At 35.1% G+C, this 15,947-nt stretch overlaps 1 protein-coding gene across 2 annotated transcripts; it reads left to right on the top strand.

Annotated features, from left to right (window-relative positions):
• Positions 1–3,374: 3,374 nt before the first annotated feature.
• On the top strand, positions 3,375–10,979 carry LOC147291461 (uncharacterized). 2 transcript variants are annotated; one of them, XM_086236770.1, is made up of 8 exons: positions 3,375–3,920; positions 4,003–4,170; positions 4,291–4,422; positions 4,520–4,636; positions 6,185–6,316; positions 7,001–7,138; positions 7,704–7,937; positions 10,380–10,979. In XM_086236770.1, exons 1-8 carry the CDS (start codon positions 3,477–3,479, stop codon positions 10,782–10,784), a joined length of 1,770 nt encoding a protein of 589 aa, XP_086092896.1. In that variant the 5' UTR covers positions 3,375–3,476; the 3' UTR covers positions 10,785–10,979. The 2 variants fall into 2 exon arrangements, with proteins under 2 accessions (XP_086092896.1, XP_086092898.1); XM_086236772.1 differs by lacking the exon at positions 7,704–7,937.
• Positions 10,980–15,947: the final 4,968 nt, after the last annotated feature.

Raw genomic sequence — 15,947 nt, 5'->3', positions numbered from 1 at the left:
TTCAAATCAGATTACTCTTCTATGATTAACAATTCGTCGAATGCAACTATTGTCTTTTGATAATGAATTCTTAATGTATCACATTAATCTTCTATGATTATATCCTACTTGGCCATGTATCTTTGAAATCCTTGTATTTTCAATTATTGTTTCTACTTCTTAGAGTACTACTTCTTCGCATTATTATTTACATAATAACTCTTTTGTCGCAAGAGCATTGTATGCGACATTGTCAAAACGTACTGTCAAATTTATTAAATTTGGCCGGGGATAATGTTCTACTTTTTCCACAATGTTTAGTCGATGAGATGAAATGTGATGGATGCAATGTAAGAAGTCCAATTGCAACTTTTTTTTTTTAAATAATGAAGCATGACGTTGCTTTGGAGTTTGACAAACCTTACTAAAAAGATGATCCTATCAATGTAAGAGGATTAACTTTTAATTAATTTCACAATTTTCATATTTGAAAATTTTATAATACATAATTATTTGGGTTTTTTTCAAATTTGGTACCTGAACTATTACCCGTGTCCCAATTAAGTACCTGAACTTTTATTTGTCCCTATTAGGTACCTGAACTTTTATTTTGTACTAATGTAGTACCTAAATTGATTTCCGTTAAAGAAATGGACGGAAGCTGTGAAATCCAAGAATTTTTTAGTCAATTCAAGTGAGATTGTTTACCCATCATCTCTATTCCCCAGCCTGTCCTTTTCCCCATCATTGTCATCTTCTCTCCTGCGTTAATTGGCATTAGGCCACTGTAAGCCAATAAAAAGTTTATATTTCAGTACTTAGAAGCAAAACACAGCAACAAAAAAAAACATAAAACGAAAAACCAAGTCAGATAGATAACAGGATATATAGGATTAGGAGCTTACTGTGACACCGGACTTCTCCTTCTCGTACACAGCTTCATTAGGCAAAGATGACTGTAAAAGTGACAGAGAAAAGTGGGAAAAGTGGTTAAATATGATCAGGCATTCAATGACAGAACAGAACCCAACAAAAGAAATGAATATAAAAAGAGAACCATGTAATAAAGAGAGGTGGCATTGAAGAGAGGTCGAATGGGCTTGTCCCCAGAAGAGGAAAGCCTGCGAAGCGCCAATGCCATTGCCATGTTTTGCTTGATTTCTTGGTTTCAGTTGGGTTGGGTGAGGCTTTGGTGGTTGTAGGAAAACTTTGTGTGAAGGTCATGCCCACTTATGCCAATTAACGCAGGAGAGAAGATGACAATGGTGGGGAAAAGGACAGGCTGGGGAATAGAGATGATGGGTAAACAATCTCACTTGAATTGACTAAAAAACTCTTGGATTTCACAGCTTCCGTCCATTTCTTTAACGGAAATCAATTTAGGTACTACATTAGTACAAAATAAAAGTTCAGGTACCTAATAGGGACAAATAAAAGTTCAGGTACTTAATTGGGACACGGGTAATAGTTCAGGTACCAAATTTGAAAAAAACCCTAATTATTTTTCTTTTTTGTTTAAAGTACTATGGTAGGAGAATATATTGTCGTCCCTTCGACTCCAACCAGTTTCATGTGGTTTTAGAGTGATTGAAAAATTCCTCACTACAACAATAAAGTTAATAGACAACGGATTTTAACTATTGTCTATTATGCTAGTTTACCGTCATCTAATCAACCGACATCTATTGGGGTACCAAAAGACAACTGATTTTTCAGTTGTGTTGATGACATTAATACAATGGTTTTGCATGTAAAACCGTTGTATATACACCTTGTAAAACCGTTGTATATGCATCTTGCAAAACCAATAGTTTAGAGGAAATTGTTGTTGAGTACCTATCTAGACATCGGTTTACCTACACATAATTCTTCTTTTCCTAATTTCCTCCCCAAAAAACAATACATGGATATAAGATAAGATATAGACATTGAATGTACATGTAAATGCTTAATATTTGTATATTACCAACCTCCACCAACCAACCATTCAAATCTAACTAAATAATTGGGCATTAAAAATCACTTTCCACTAGATTTTGTAAATGTTCTACTATACTTTTTGTCTTTTTTCTATATTGGATATTTTTTTTCATTACTACTTTCCTTATAGAAGTCCTAATGTTGTAACAAACAAAAGAACAACAATAGATGAGAAAGGAAACAAAAACAGATACAATGGAGGTTTCAACCTTCAAATCTTCCAGCAGAAGAAGCAATCCCACCAATCCCATCAAAGCATTGGAAATGCACCTTTGGACCTTGTTCATTTACCATTCGATGCTTTTCTACAGGGAGATCTTCATTTGGTTTCCTTTAGTTGTAAAACTACGTGCTTCTCAGTTTATACATTCTTTCAACTTTGAAACATAATTATCTCAAACTATACCCCCTCCTAGCTACTTTGGACAAACGGAAAAAGGGATATACATGTGATTTGGAGTTGATGTTTCGAGTGTTAGGAGGTTGTCCCCTTTTATGTGTGCTTGCTGTCAAATTTGACATATGGGTTATGAAGGATTATGGTGTGCAAGAGTATTGGTTTTCTCACCAACCAAACAAGTACAAAAGACTGAACGAACATTAATGAAATGAAACTTCGAGCTCACCCTTGATTCCTCAGATGAATCTCTATGAATTTGACCATTTCCACCATTCAACTACCATACACATAAGGTGATCTGGAAAATATCGACTATAGATGAAGACGAGAGAAAGGAAGAGATCGCAGAAAGAAAGATCATCAAGAAAGGAAGAGATCGTTGAGAGAAGAGATTTTCGAGAGAGTAAGAGAAAAGTTAAGGCACCGACCCATTGTGTCCTACTTTTGGGCTTGAGTCAGTTGTCCTAAGCTATTTAGGATTTCTATCCAACATTTGAGTCCAGTCCAAAATTTTAGTTGTTACACCAAACATGGACTAAGGACATTAATCCATTTTAATTGGGTTAGGCCTGTCCCGTCTGGGCCTCCAAACAGCAAACATATCATAATCTGTCTCATTTATTTAAGGCCCAAACAGCCTCCCAATCCCTCCAACATTCCAAACCATAATACTAATCATTATGCGTTCACTTTTGTTTGTGTCTTATGTTTGTTCTGCTTACGGTCTTGGCCTTACCCACACATATTCTTCTGTTCCTAGTTTCTTCCCTATAAAACAATACATGGATACAATCTCTTCCCCATAAAACAATATAAGATATAGACATTTTTTGATTTTTTGTTTTTTTGTCTTTTGTGAAAGAGGGGATAAGATATAGACATTTCGTGTACATGTAATGATTTGTATATTACCAACCTCCACCAACCAACCTTCAAATCTAACTGAAGAATTGGGCATTGAAAATCACTTCCATTAGATTCCATAATTCCACTCTACTTTTTTTTTTTTTTTTTTTTTTTTTTCTGTATTGGATATTTATTCATTACTACTTTCCTTGCAGTAGTACAGTAGTACTCAATACAACAATAGACAGGAAAGGAAACAACAACAGATACAATGGCGGTCTCAGCCTTCAAATCTTCCAGCAGAAGAAGCAATCCAACCAATTCCTCAACACCATTCATCACTAAACAAAACACAGACAAAGATAATTCACCAAACAAAGCCCCACTCAGAAGATCAAGAAGTGTCAGCGCTTTCTCAAGGTCCAGCCTTGACTCCTCCTCTGAAAGTTTCTTGAACAAGAGAGACAATCCTCTCTTCTGGGCCACCGAATCCCAAACCGTTGAACCCCAAAACCCTCTGAAACCCACCAAAGATTCGAAGCCGACGACCCCCGCTGCCGCTGATACTAGAAGGGGTCGGTCGGCGTCGCGAATTTCCGACGTTTTGGGGACCCGGAAGGATGTGGGTCGGAGCTTGTCCAGGGTCGACACGGGCCGCCGGAATCGCTCCGTTTCCCGGTGTCCGGATTCCCGGCGACACTCCGTCATTTCCAAGGTTTAGTTTTGTTTTCAATTCAATTCAGAGCAATTCACATTGGTGTTTGTGTTAAATTCTATTGGGTTTGTTTTGTGTATAGAGTGAAGAAGAACAAGAATTTGGTTCATTGAAAAAAGGGGGCACTGATGGAAAAAATGTTGGTTTGGTTAGAAGTAGTTCTGATGCTTTGGATCAGTTGAAAGGCCTTCGGACATGGTCCAGTCAGCATTCTTCTATCCAGTCTTCAAATGGTTCTGATGCAAATTTGGTAAAATCTAAACTGACCCATTTGCTAAATTTGTATGATATTGACTAGTATTGTTCACATTAGCAACTTGATTGATGATTTTTCCTTTTGTTTTTTTTTTTTTTTTTGTTTCTCTTTCAGTCTTGTTTGCAATCTCTGAATTGGGAGGATGGAGTTTCAACCGCAAGTTCCTTATCTGGAGCTGAAGAGAAAACTATCAAAGCAGTTTGTGAACAGATGAATATGAATCGTGCGCACTCTTGTGATAATCTGGTTTGTATAACTTAGAGTCAGATAATAATTTGGAATGCTACTTTTCGAAATAAGTAGTTGGTTATGATAACAAATAAGATGGCCTTCTAATTTGCAGTCTGTTCAAGGGAATCATTTGGAAGATGATACCAGTACCACAAGTAGTAGTATATACAAAACAGTTCGAACTGAAGTGAGACGTGCTATCTATGAGATTCAAAATGACCTTGAAAGAGTAAGTGCTTGTGGCTTTTATTTATTTTTGTATTATTTTATTTGAAGTTAGAAGAAGACATTAGCAGCAAGCTGTTCGTTTTTTGGCATTTTAATGCTTACTAAAGAAGGATTCTTTATAGGAATATACTATAGTATTACCTTTATAGAACTTAGCATGATAGTTTCTTGTTTTCTACTTAAGCATGGTAGTTTCAATTGAATAGCTATGAGTTGAATGTGAAATATCTTGGAGTAGAGAAAGATTTGTTAGGTCTGTTTTAAGGAATTGCTACAAGTGACAATAAGTGTGTAATATAGCTCCATTTCATCGATGCTGTCTCTGTATCGCTATTATTTTTTTCATCATTTAAGTTATTCGCATGATTTCCATAATAATTAGATAGTTTTGGAAAATGCATAAAACATGAATTGGAGTTCCATTTCTAAAAATACATTTTTGGTCCTCAATCTAAGAATTATTTGACAGGAAAAATATTGTAATTGTTTGCAAAATATGCCCAGCATCATAAACTCACAGTTTGGATGTTCTAAATTATAAAAAAATTGTCTCTAGCAGTGTATCTTTTGAATATTATTTAAAATTTTCAACAATTATAGTTATAGTATGATGTTTATGCAGTAATTTTTTTAGTTTTAATATGATATTAATTGAGGGGGACTGGGGAGCAAAATTGTATTCCTAATGAACTTATATTTAAGAAGTTAATCCCAAGTATCCTAAAATTTGATTTTTCAGATCTGAGTGGTATAAATGAATTATAAAGCTTTTTTAGGAAGGATAATAGAAAGAAAAAAATTAGTTCTTTCCTATCCACGATTATATTTCAGGAACTAGTTATATGATTTAGAGTTGGTAGCCAACCTATATCTATGAGCATTAAGTTTTTGGCATGTGAAACTGCACTTTGAAATTCTACTCTCTGAATTCAGTTCTATGAACCAGAGTATGTCAATAGTATTGTCAATGTACCACAATTTGGATTAAAATAAATCGAAGGCTGCACTTAATATGTAATGAAATTTTGTGGAGTTGGTAAGCTGCTCGATGTAACTCTAGTCTCTCACATTAAGTAAAACGGATTTGCTTAAAAAAATTTGAATCCTTAGCATATAGTTCTTATAGAAGAGACCTTAAGTAACCTGTATTGTCTTGAATGGACAGATCACCTCCAGATCTTGGTTTGGTAGGTTGAGAATTGTCTTTGGATTTTGGGGGTTTTGTAGAAAATGGATCTGGGGCATTACCAACGTTACAAAGTGACCACTACACGATAGCCTCTTTCTTCAGTTGACTTGTAATTTAAAGATTTAATTTTTGTTGAGTTGAGTATACTAAGAAGAATGTATCTGTATATGTACATAGGTGCCATAGTTGGAATACTTATAAAATTAGTGATCTTGCTTGTGCTCCCATGCTATTGTTTTGATTAATGATGGCAATGCCAAAATGCTGGCATATGTTTATATTATTCTGTTGCTTATTTGATTGTAAAGTGCAGTCACAGTTGTTATTTGATAATTTTCTCTTTTCTACTTACAAGCTCAGGCTATGCAAAGGAGTAATACTCCAACACTCGCATCTACCGATATTACTGATATTCCTCCCGACCTGGTAAATCCAAGTGCAGTTGAATTAGTTTTGGACATCAGAAGAGAATATGCCAAAAAGCTTGAGCAGGTAAATTTCCATTTCTGTCACCATACTTGGTGCGAGGTTCAGCCAGAGTTTTGTCATGCTGAGTAGTCGGATGTGGCTTAATTGACACACCATTGTTACTAGATATTAGTGTTTGAGCAGATGGAGATGATTGTCTGGCCAAAAAAAAAAAAAGCAGATAAAGATGCATGAATTGATTAACCAATTTTAATAAATGCCTTCAAGGTTTAGAGTAAATTGACCTAAGCCAGACAGGGGAATTTGTCTCATCCGGGGACACAATTGTTGGATGCAGTACACAGTTTGTTTGCTGTACATGTATAATTCATTTATTTTACTATGATGCTTATTCATCTACTTTTAGGGGTCCCCATATTGCAAGTGCTTGGGTTGAAATCTTTGAAATGGTTGCTATGAAACTATGTTAAGGGTTTCAAAATATTTATTTATTTACCCTGTTTTGACAGGACTTTGGGTGATGGTATATTTTAGTTAATTGCAGTGAGCTTTGTATTTCAAGTGTGATCTAAAGCTTTTTTTGTTGACACTCAGCTTTGACATAAAGGAAACAATACTATTTTAGGCATGCTACATGGACTTAAAATCCTATTATCTGCTTGTTTTTCTTTTCTTCTTTTCTCCTTTTTGTTTTTTCTTTTTTGGGAATGAAACTCCATTAAGTTGACCCTTGCCTTAAGCTTGCAGTCCCAGGAACGAGCTAGAAAACTTCGATCAGATCTGGCTGTTGAGGAGCACCGTGAACAAGAGCTCAGTAGAATCCTGAAGGAAGTACTTCCAGATCCCAAGACCTCTAATGCGCCAAAGTCTCGTCCAGGAAGAAAAGTAGGATTTTTTCTTTTCTATACCCCGAAATTCCTTCTTACTATTTTAGTCAATTTCCGTGCAGTATACTTGGATTTATTTTCCTTGGAGCATGGTAAGCATGTTTGCTTTTCTTGTGTTTTATATATTGTTGGTTCTTGGATGCAGATACTAAAATAGCTTCATTTTTCAGAACATGAAGGATCTTCATTGCATTTATAATCTCTTACTAAAATTGCAAATGGTGCTTCTAGAATTTTAATGACACTGTGAAAACTTGAAGTGCATTAGGATTTGTCACTTAAAGTTTGTTTGAGCAATTGAGCCTGTAGCAAAAATGAATCTGTTTGTGCACAAATGTTGTATATAATAAATTGGAATATTTTTCACCCCTTGTTCAGAGGCTCCGTTATATTTTGTGTATGGATAAATTTCCATTTATAATAAGTAAATAATTAGAGAACATAGACTTCCATTCAGAAACAGTTGGAATTTTTCTTACAAGCAGCATCCAGATAAGAGCTTCACCTCTGTTTGTTCTCTTTCCTTCATGTTCTTAATTCTTATATTAAAACTTTTATTACAGGCTAGCATCGAAAGAAGAAAAATGTCAAAATGTCTAACAGAAGAAGCCATGGCTTATTTTGATGAGTGTGTATCCCTATCAACTTTTGATAGTTCTGACTTCTCATCGCCAGAGGACCCACCTCTCAACTTAATTGGCATTACTACCCCTGTTAGTAAAAGTGCATCTTTACTCCAAGCAAATTCAAGTGCTTCAGTCACCAGTAGCTCAAACCGTTGCCTCAATGATAAACAGGTCCATCTCATACTTTAGTGCTTATTAACTTGTTTCCTTTTTATACACCTTTCTTCCCCTAAACAGTTATGGTTGACAATGGAAGTTACCAAGTTGCACATGTGTCATTATTTGGTACATTGTGTAGCAGAATTGTAAAACCATACTGGATATTGACTCAGACAGATGCTGGAATATGTTATTTCTGTCCAACTATTGAAACACAAGTGAAATCGTTGGTTCATAAATTTAATAAGTTTTTTAAAATTGTAAAAAAAAAATTGAAAAAAATGTCCAAAAGATTATAATAAATTAAAGCAGAAAAACTCATTATATAACTAACCTTGCATGTCAATTTGATTTTGTATTATAAAAATATTTTTAAAAAATATATAATTAATTAGATGAAACACCCTAGAAATAATTTTTCTTCGACACCTCTGTTTTTTTTCTCCCTTTTTTCTTTTTCCTAATAAGTTCTTTTGACTCGTTGACTCAACATTATCAACATGAGCCTATGTATTTTTGTACTGAAATTACCCTTGACATGAATTAACAATTATTGGCACTATGCATGAGTCAAACACATCACTCTGTCTCTCTCTCCCTCCTCCATCCCTCTTCCTCTCTCTCTTGTCAACATCCCTTACCTACCTTGAAACTGTGATTGTACTCCAACTCTATACAAAGATTCTCATGGGGCTTAAGCCAAGATACTAGATTGGTGATAAGGTGGGTTTTTGTCTAAAGATGAGGAAAGCAAAGGGAGTAAACAAAAGTTTTCTCTTTTGTTGGCTTTATTTCATATGCATATGCCAGAGAAGAAAGTTTTCTCATATGCATATTTGATCCATTTTTGGCTTTGAGTGTGTATGTGGGCGGATATTGTGATGGCTTTTAAGTGTTTACATACATGATCTGAAGTTCTAGATATTTCCGTGGTATGTGTTTCTCTGTCAGTGTCTATCTTTCTGTGTGTGTGTATGTATTTGTATATATCATTGGAGAAACTGTATATGTAGGAGCAATTTAGAGTTGTCTGGCATTGGGATCATGTAAAGAAAACTTACAACGAAAATGAAAGAGTATATGTTTTAGAGTTGTATAATTTAAATATATAATTGTAGCTAGATATCATCTAATAATGGAAATCTTTGGTCTTGGAAGTATGAATTTATCTAGGTTCTATGGAGTAAGGTAGAGAGTTTGATTCTAATCCTTTTTTGACTGGCATAACTGGGAAAAACAGTGCTCACTTAATCAAAATACCACTTTGTTCCTAAAATTCCTTTCTAAATCTGGTTATCATTTCAGCTAAATTGGAATGTAACTCCAGAACCTAGCTGATTCACACAGAAAAAAGAAAACTGATCATTTCAACAGTTTTGCAAAAATTGTGTTTGTTTTCTTTATTTTATTTTTTCAATTTTACTAGTTTCCTTCCTTGTGTGGTTCAATTACAAAACCAATAAACCATAGTGGTTTAAGGCAAGGTTCATGGGTTTTGGTTTTTTTTTTTGGACTGAATGGGTTTTGGTTGAATTGCCAGTTCTATTGGGTTCTTACAACTATGTTTTATAGTTGTTGACCTTTGCATTTAGTTATTTATTTTTTAGTGAGGGTCGGGGCCTAAGGCCCAAACACAAGAAACCTAAACAACACTACGCAGCCTACCAACACCAATGATGTCTTCCCTCACAAACAGCCCAATACCATCTACATTTGGTTATTAGTTGACTTTCTTACATTTTCGTTTCACTTGTTCCGTAGTTCAATAAGTACTTTTAACAAATCCTTGCATTTTACATATATGGTTAGAAACATTTTGGACTATATCTTTTCATTGAGAAGAAGATAATCTCCAATTATAATTCGACTATGTATTGCCATAAATTACCAAAGGGCATTAATTTTACCCTTGAAAAATCTGACATTGCCAACTTTGTAGATTATTCATTGCATGAAAGACAACCTAAATTATAAGATAGAGGGAATGGAGAAAAATAAAAACTAGAACTAACTTATTCGTTGGTGCAAAGAAGATTAGGAAGAAAATTTGAGTCCACAATTATATAATTGTTGTTTGTTCCTGTGCTGCATGCTTTTTCTTTTTTTACCTCTCCAACATCAGAAAGATTTATGTCAACTGATGATATTTTTAACATGGTTACCCTCCCCCCTCCCCACCCCCCACCCCCCACCCCCTCTCCCGTATCCTTGCCTGTTTCTCTTTTCTTGATGAGGAATGCAGAATGAGATTGTATTAGTCCTATTCTTCCCTTTTAAAACAAAGAATGTATTTCTATCCTATTCTTGCCTTCTGAATTAGAGCAGCAGCAGGAGGATGAGAAAGTAATTTTCTGAATAGTAAGCGTGTAGTTATTTCATGCTAAATCTTATATGATGATACATGAATAGAATCTAGTTTTCGTTTCTGAAAAAAAATAGTGTTCATTCTTTCAGGAGTTGAGCATCAAAAATCAGTTTACCAGTGACGGTGATGCTCCGGGACTAATGGCCAGCAGTGGTCCTAGGGAGCCGGCCTTGAATAAGAGTAGTCCTAAAAGTGCCAACATAGCACAGGATTGCAAGTTCTCATTTGCTCATAAGCCAACTGAAACCCCTGAGCTTCAACAGGACATTAGGAAGTACATCAGAAATTTTGAGAAGGGCATTGGGAAAGATGAATTGGACTTGCGGGTTGTAAGATCAAAGTGTTATGATATAGGTGAGTATAATTTGCAGGATGCAGCACAAAGCTATATGTTCGACAGGGTCATATTTAGAAATAGAATAGAGTCGGGTGGTATTTTACTCTGTGGTGGTGGTATTTCAAGTTCCTTTTCTCCGTTTGCTTCTTTTGTCTGAAATTATGGTCGAGGGAATGCCACAAATAGAACAATGTATCTGAAGTGAAGTTGGAAGTAATTATTATTATTAATTGTAAAGGGTGTAATTTGATGTTAGGAACTTTTATGTTCCTTGGTAATTTTGGTCCCTAACTGGTTTGGTGTGAGAGAAAGTGTGTTGGTTATTAATTGAATACGAAAATGATTAATTGAATGGTGTTTGTGGTTGTGTTCTGTACCATGCTTATGATGCTATTGTGACTCCCAAACTACTTCCATCCACTTATTTTTCCCGTGCGCTAACTAATTTTTGAGGAATAAATTATATTACTCAAGATATCTACTAATACAAAAATGTTCTAGACCTAATCAGTTATTAAGATAATACAGCGGTAACTACATTTTTGGGTCTACTACACAATGTAATTTCTTGGTTCATATTTTAGGTCTATATTCAAAGATAACTTTGTAAAAAATTAACTAAATCAGAAATCATTACGTCATTCGATTATCATTACAATCATTTTATGTTTTATTGAAAAACTTGTGTTCATCTATTAAATGAGTACAATTAGCTTATTAATAGTTAACTAAATGATTTCTGAATTTATTGATTTTTTGCAAGGATGATCTTTCAATGACAATCTAAAAAATAAATAGTTCGAAGTTTAAACTCGTGAGTTTAAACAAATTATTAATTTTAATTTGAGAAAAAAATTCATGTTATTTAATGTCCTAGAATTGCAAACTATATAAAACACAATGACCAAATGCAGAATTTTGAAACCATAGGGATCAAATATGTTTTCGGGGTAAAATACAAGGACCAAACTTTTTTTGTTTTTTTTTGTTTTTGTTAATTATATGGATTATTTAAATATATGGAGAATTATTTGGAAGTTCTTAGAAAATTATTTCAATTTTTTAAAGTCAAATTATGATATGAGGTCGTAAAATGAAAGTCCTCAATTCCTCATTACAAAGAGTATGTAGGATTTTTTTTCCTGAAATTTTTAAGAATTGTTTTGCTGAAATTTTCAAACTCAAAAGCTATTTTTATGAATTTTAGAAGACTTTAGAAATTATAAAATATTCAAAAACATATGGAAAAATGGAGGTGACACGTGGTGCAAGATGGATCGTCCGATCGTGCATGAGGACGTGATTGTGTGATCAAGAACACACCATGATGGGATGCATGGCAATTGCACGATGCAATATATGGCGTCATCTGGAGGGAAGAAAAGGAAAATGGCATGTCTATGTCGAAGTCTGAAGAACTATAGCACCAGAATGACATGCGTACGCCATAAGAAGGGACATGTGTTTGTGTTTCAGCGTGATCGGGTTGCGTTGTGTGAGCCCCTAAAAATTTTTCTAAATTTATTTGGAGTCACTCAAATTTTTTGGGGTCATTAGAAATTTATTTGTGATTATTGTTCAATTGTGGTTATTTATTTGGGATTGTTATAATTTATTTTGATTTATTTGAGAATTATTGGAGACTAAATAATTGTTTTAAAATCATAAAAAAATAGTATTAGTTAAGAGGAATTTGCAAAAGTTCTTGAATCATTTTTTGGAGCTATATGAATTTTTGGTCATTTTAGAAGTTTGAAGAATTTTAAAAAATTAGAAAAATGGAATTTCCACTAGGACACGTGGTGTGGTCAGGAGCGCTCATCAAACCTAATCAAAATGGATTAGATGGATGATGTCACACCAACAGATGCTAGCTTCATCCACGGAATGACATGTTTCAGCATCACAAGGCACCACGAGGACGAATTCTAGGGCATAGGATTCATATGACATAAGCGAGGAAGAATTTGGGCCATGTTGAAGTGTTTGCAGTTTTGGAAGGATTGAAAATGGTACATTCTTTGTTGTTGGATTCTATTGCCTTGAAAGTGATTCATTACAAGTGGTGAATGCACTCTGTAGTAGAGGAGAAGATTTATCACCCCTTGGACGGGTTATTATAGATAGGGTTGGTATTTTTTAATCGAAAACCGAAAAAAACGACCGTACTAAACATATCCGTTTTTTTGTTTTTGTGTTTTTCGGTGGAAGCCTAATTGAGGTCGGTCATGGTTGGATTTCTGTTGATTGTTTTCCTAGAGCAATTTAATTAACCTTTTTCTAGCTCTAAGTTAACTCGCAAGTGCACGAATCGCGGGATAGCAAAGCTTGCAAATACGAGGTCGATCCCTCAAGGAATTGTATTAATGTTGTGATTACTAACTCAATTAAATTCAATTAAATCAAACACCAACTCACACACACAATAATGGGGTTTCAGATTGGTTTTGAGAACAATGATCAATAATCATGAAAAGTAAACAAATTAAAATATTAAACTAAGAACAATGGATGTAACAACTAGGGGTCGGAATCCACCACTAACATATTACTTACACAATCATGGACATGTAAGAGCATTTAATTAACAAGATATACTGATAAAGTTGCCAGCCGGGAGGCCTTGATTATCGGACACTCACCTAACTATTGTCCTCCTAATGCATAAATTAGTAGATTGATTATCTCTTACTAACTTAGTTAACCCACATGTTCCTAGATAGCTTGATTATCGTCTACCTAAGCTGTTAACCATGCAAGAGTCATTATGATTATGTGAAAACGACAAACACATAGACCCTCTTAAGAGCATCTATGATCTCTTCCCTCAAAGATAAATTCTTAGGATATCTCTTTGTTACCTATTGAAACAGATGGCTTGATTATCACCCCCCAATTCCATAACAAATTCTAGATGCATACAACCTAAGGTGATCAATCAAAGATGTAATACAACTAAAATCAATTAAAACAGAGGTCCAAGATTTATCAACATAAATTGCAATTAAAAACTCACTAATCCATGACAAACGTAAATAACATAGTTAGGGCTTCATCCTAGCCCTAGCTAGAAGTTTAGCTACTCATAACTAAAGTAAAAACAAAACAAAACATAATTAAAAACTGATGAAACCGATGGAAGAGAGAAGGAGAGGCCACGGCAGCAAAGTGGAGGTGGCTCCACCCTTGGGCGACGACTTAGGGGCTGCGGCAAAGAAACCTTCTTCTCCTCTAGGGTTTCGGCAAAGACAAAGATGGGGGTTGGAGGCTTGCTTGAAAATAAAACAAAAGGTGGCTAGGGTTTTGCAGCAAAAGAGAGAAAGTAAGAGAAAGAGGAGAGCATGTTGAAGAAGTCCCCCACTTATGAAGGAGAGAGGTCTATTTATAGGGAACCCTGGGGCTGAGGTTTCTCTCATTCTTCAATGTGGGATTGACACTTTCCTTGCACATCAAGACTTGTAATTTTCGGCCAAGCATGGGCCTTGGGCTGATTTGGGTTCTTTTTGGGCGGAACCCACTTTTCTGTTCGCAGAACTGCTGCGCTACCCTCACTAAAATAGTCATATCTTGAGCTACACACCTCGGAATCGAGATTCGTAAAATTCCCTGCGAAGCTAACATCCGTAGCTTTCCAACCATATATGGCATGATATCTGATTCGATCTGTAGAAATACAGAATCACTGTAGAAATTTAGTGTCTAGTTTCCAGGGTTTTGACTTTTTCTTCAACTAGGACTCCTTGTGATCTTTGACTGAATCTTGTGAGATTTTCCTTGAGCATGAAGGATTCCTTTCATTTGAGCCTTGGATCAGCTGAGTGGGTGCGAATTCCTTGGGCTTGCGGACTCTTGGATAACACAACCTGGGCTTCCACCATTTGGGCTAGCAATAGGCGTATGGCCTTGGTCCTTTGGGCTAGGGTTATGTGCATGGCCCATAGTGCATGGGCTGCATGGGTGGTCCATGTCATGAGATGATGTGGCATGGTTGACCATTGACTTTGACCATTGACCTTTGACTTTGACCAAAAGTCAACCTTGACCAAAAAGATTCCCCAAAAGATTCTGTTTGAGATTCTCCAAAGATTCCTTCCAGATTCCAGATCCTTCGAGAAGATTCCCTCAAGATTCTTTTTCTCATTTTTTCCATTTTTAGCTCAAAATAGCCTCATTTAGCTTCTTTCTCCATCATTGCTTCATTTAACCTACAAAACACTAAAACAAACTAACAAGACCTAAAATATCGAGTTCTTGCACTCTAGGTTAGGGAATTAGCATCATAAAATGATGCAAATTGGACACTCAACACACCCCCAAACTTAGACTTTGCTAGACCTCGAGCAAACAAAATAAAGAAAAGACTCTAAACTGACTCAACAAACTTTCCCAACAAATGATTTCATGAGTTTTGCCACCAATAATCATAGCAAAGCAAGGTATATAGGTTATTTAATCTTCTAATTCTAATAATGCTTCAACAACATACTTCACTCCTCTATTGTACATATAGCCCATCCTTGACATAAACCCAAGTGTTAGATAAACAAGACTAAATTAACATAAACAACATAGATTGAACTCCAATCCTCACTAAGGCATACCCTAAACAATAAAGCACTCAGAAATTGGGTTGAATTGTGCACTCAAAATTATATGTGAGAGAATTTATGTAAACAAAAACAAATAGCTCACATATTGGCATGAAAGAAAGGCACATTTAGAAAGAAAGCAATGATCTCATGAAAGGAATATCAAAAACTTGAAGTAGAATCAATCACCATAGTCTTCTCTTTCATCTAGGCTCCACATTAGGAACTACATTTCCCTTAAAATCAAATAGGACTTTACTAAGGTTGTACGTAGGCTTGTGGTAAGGATAAGATATTGAAATGAAATGATAATACAAAGGCTACAAACTATGGTTTTGCAACACAGAATAACACTTTACAGGCATACCTTGCATACTTGCACTTCATAGCTTGAGCTTTGGACATTTGAGTACCTTTCATCATCATTTTTCTTTTCCTTTGAAACCGTCCCTTCTTTCTCTTTTCTTTTCTCCTTTTTTTTTTTTTTTTTTTTTTCGAAACTCTTCTTTTTCAATTTCTCTTGAGTACGGCATACACTCTTTTCAGCACATTTCTTTTTCTTTTGCTTTCAAGCTATATTTCACATTTATTTTCAACCTCAAATCCATAAAATTAAGACAAACCAGAGATAAAAGGTAAACAGGGTAGGGGTGTAACTCCCCCAAAATTAGGGTTAGGTATATAATGTGGTTTACAAAGAAAAGGCTATAGGCTCAATGGGGTTACTAGGG

Source organism: Dryas octopetala, chromosome 3, assembly GCF_963921425.1.
Source record: "Dryas octopetala chromosome 3, drDryOcto1.1, whole genome shotgun sequence".
Lineage (NCBI taxonomy): Eukaryota > Viridiplantae > Streptophyta > Magnoliopsida > Rosales > Rosaceae > Dryas > Dryas octopetala.
This window is presented reverse-complemented; position numbering and strand designations above follow the sequence as displayed.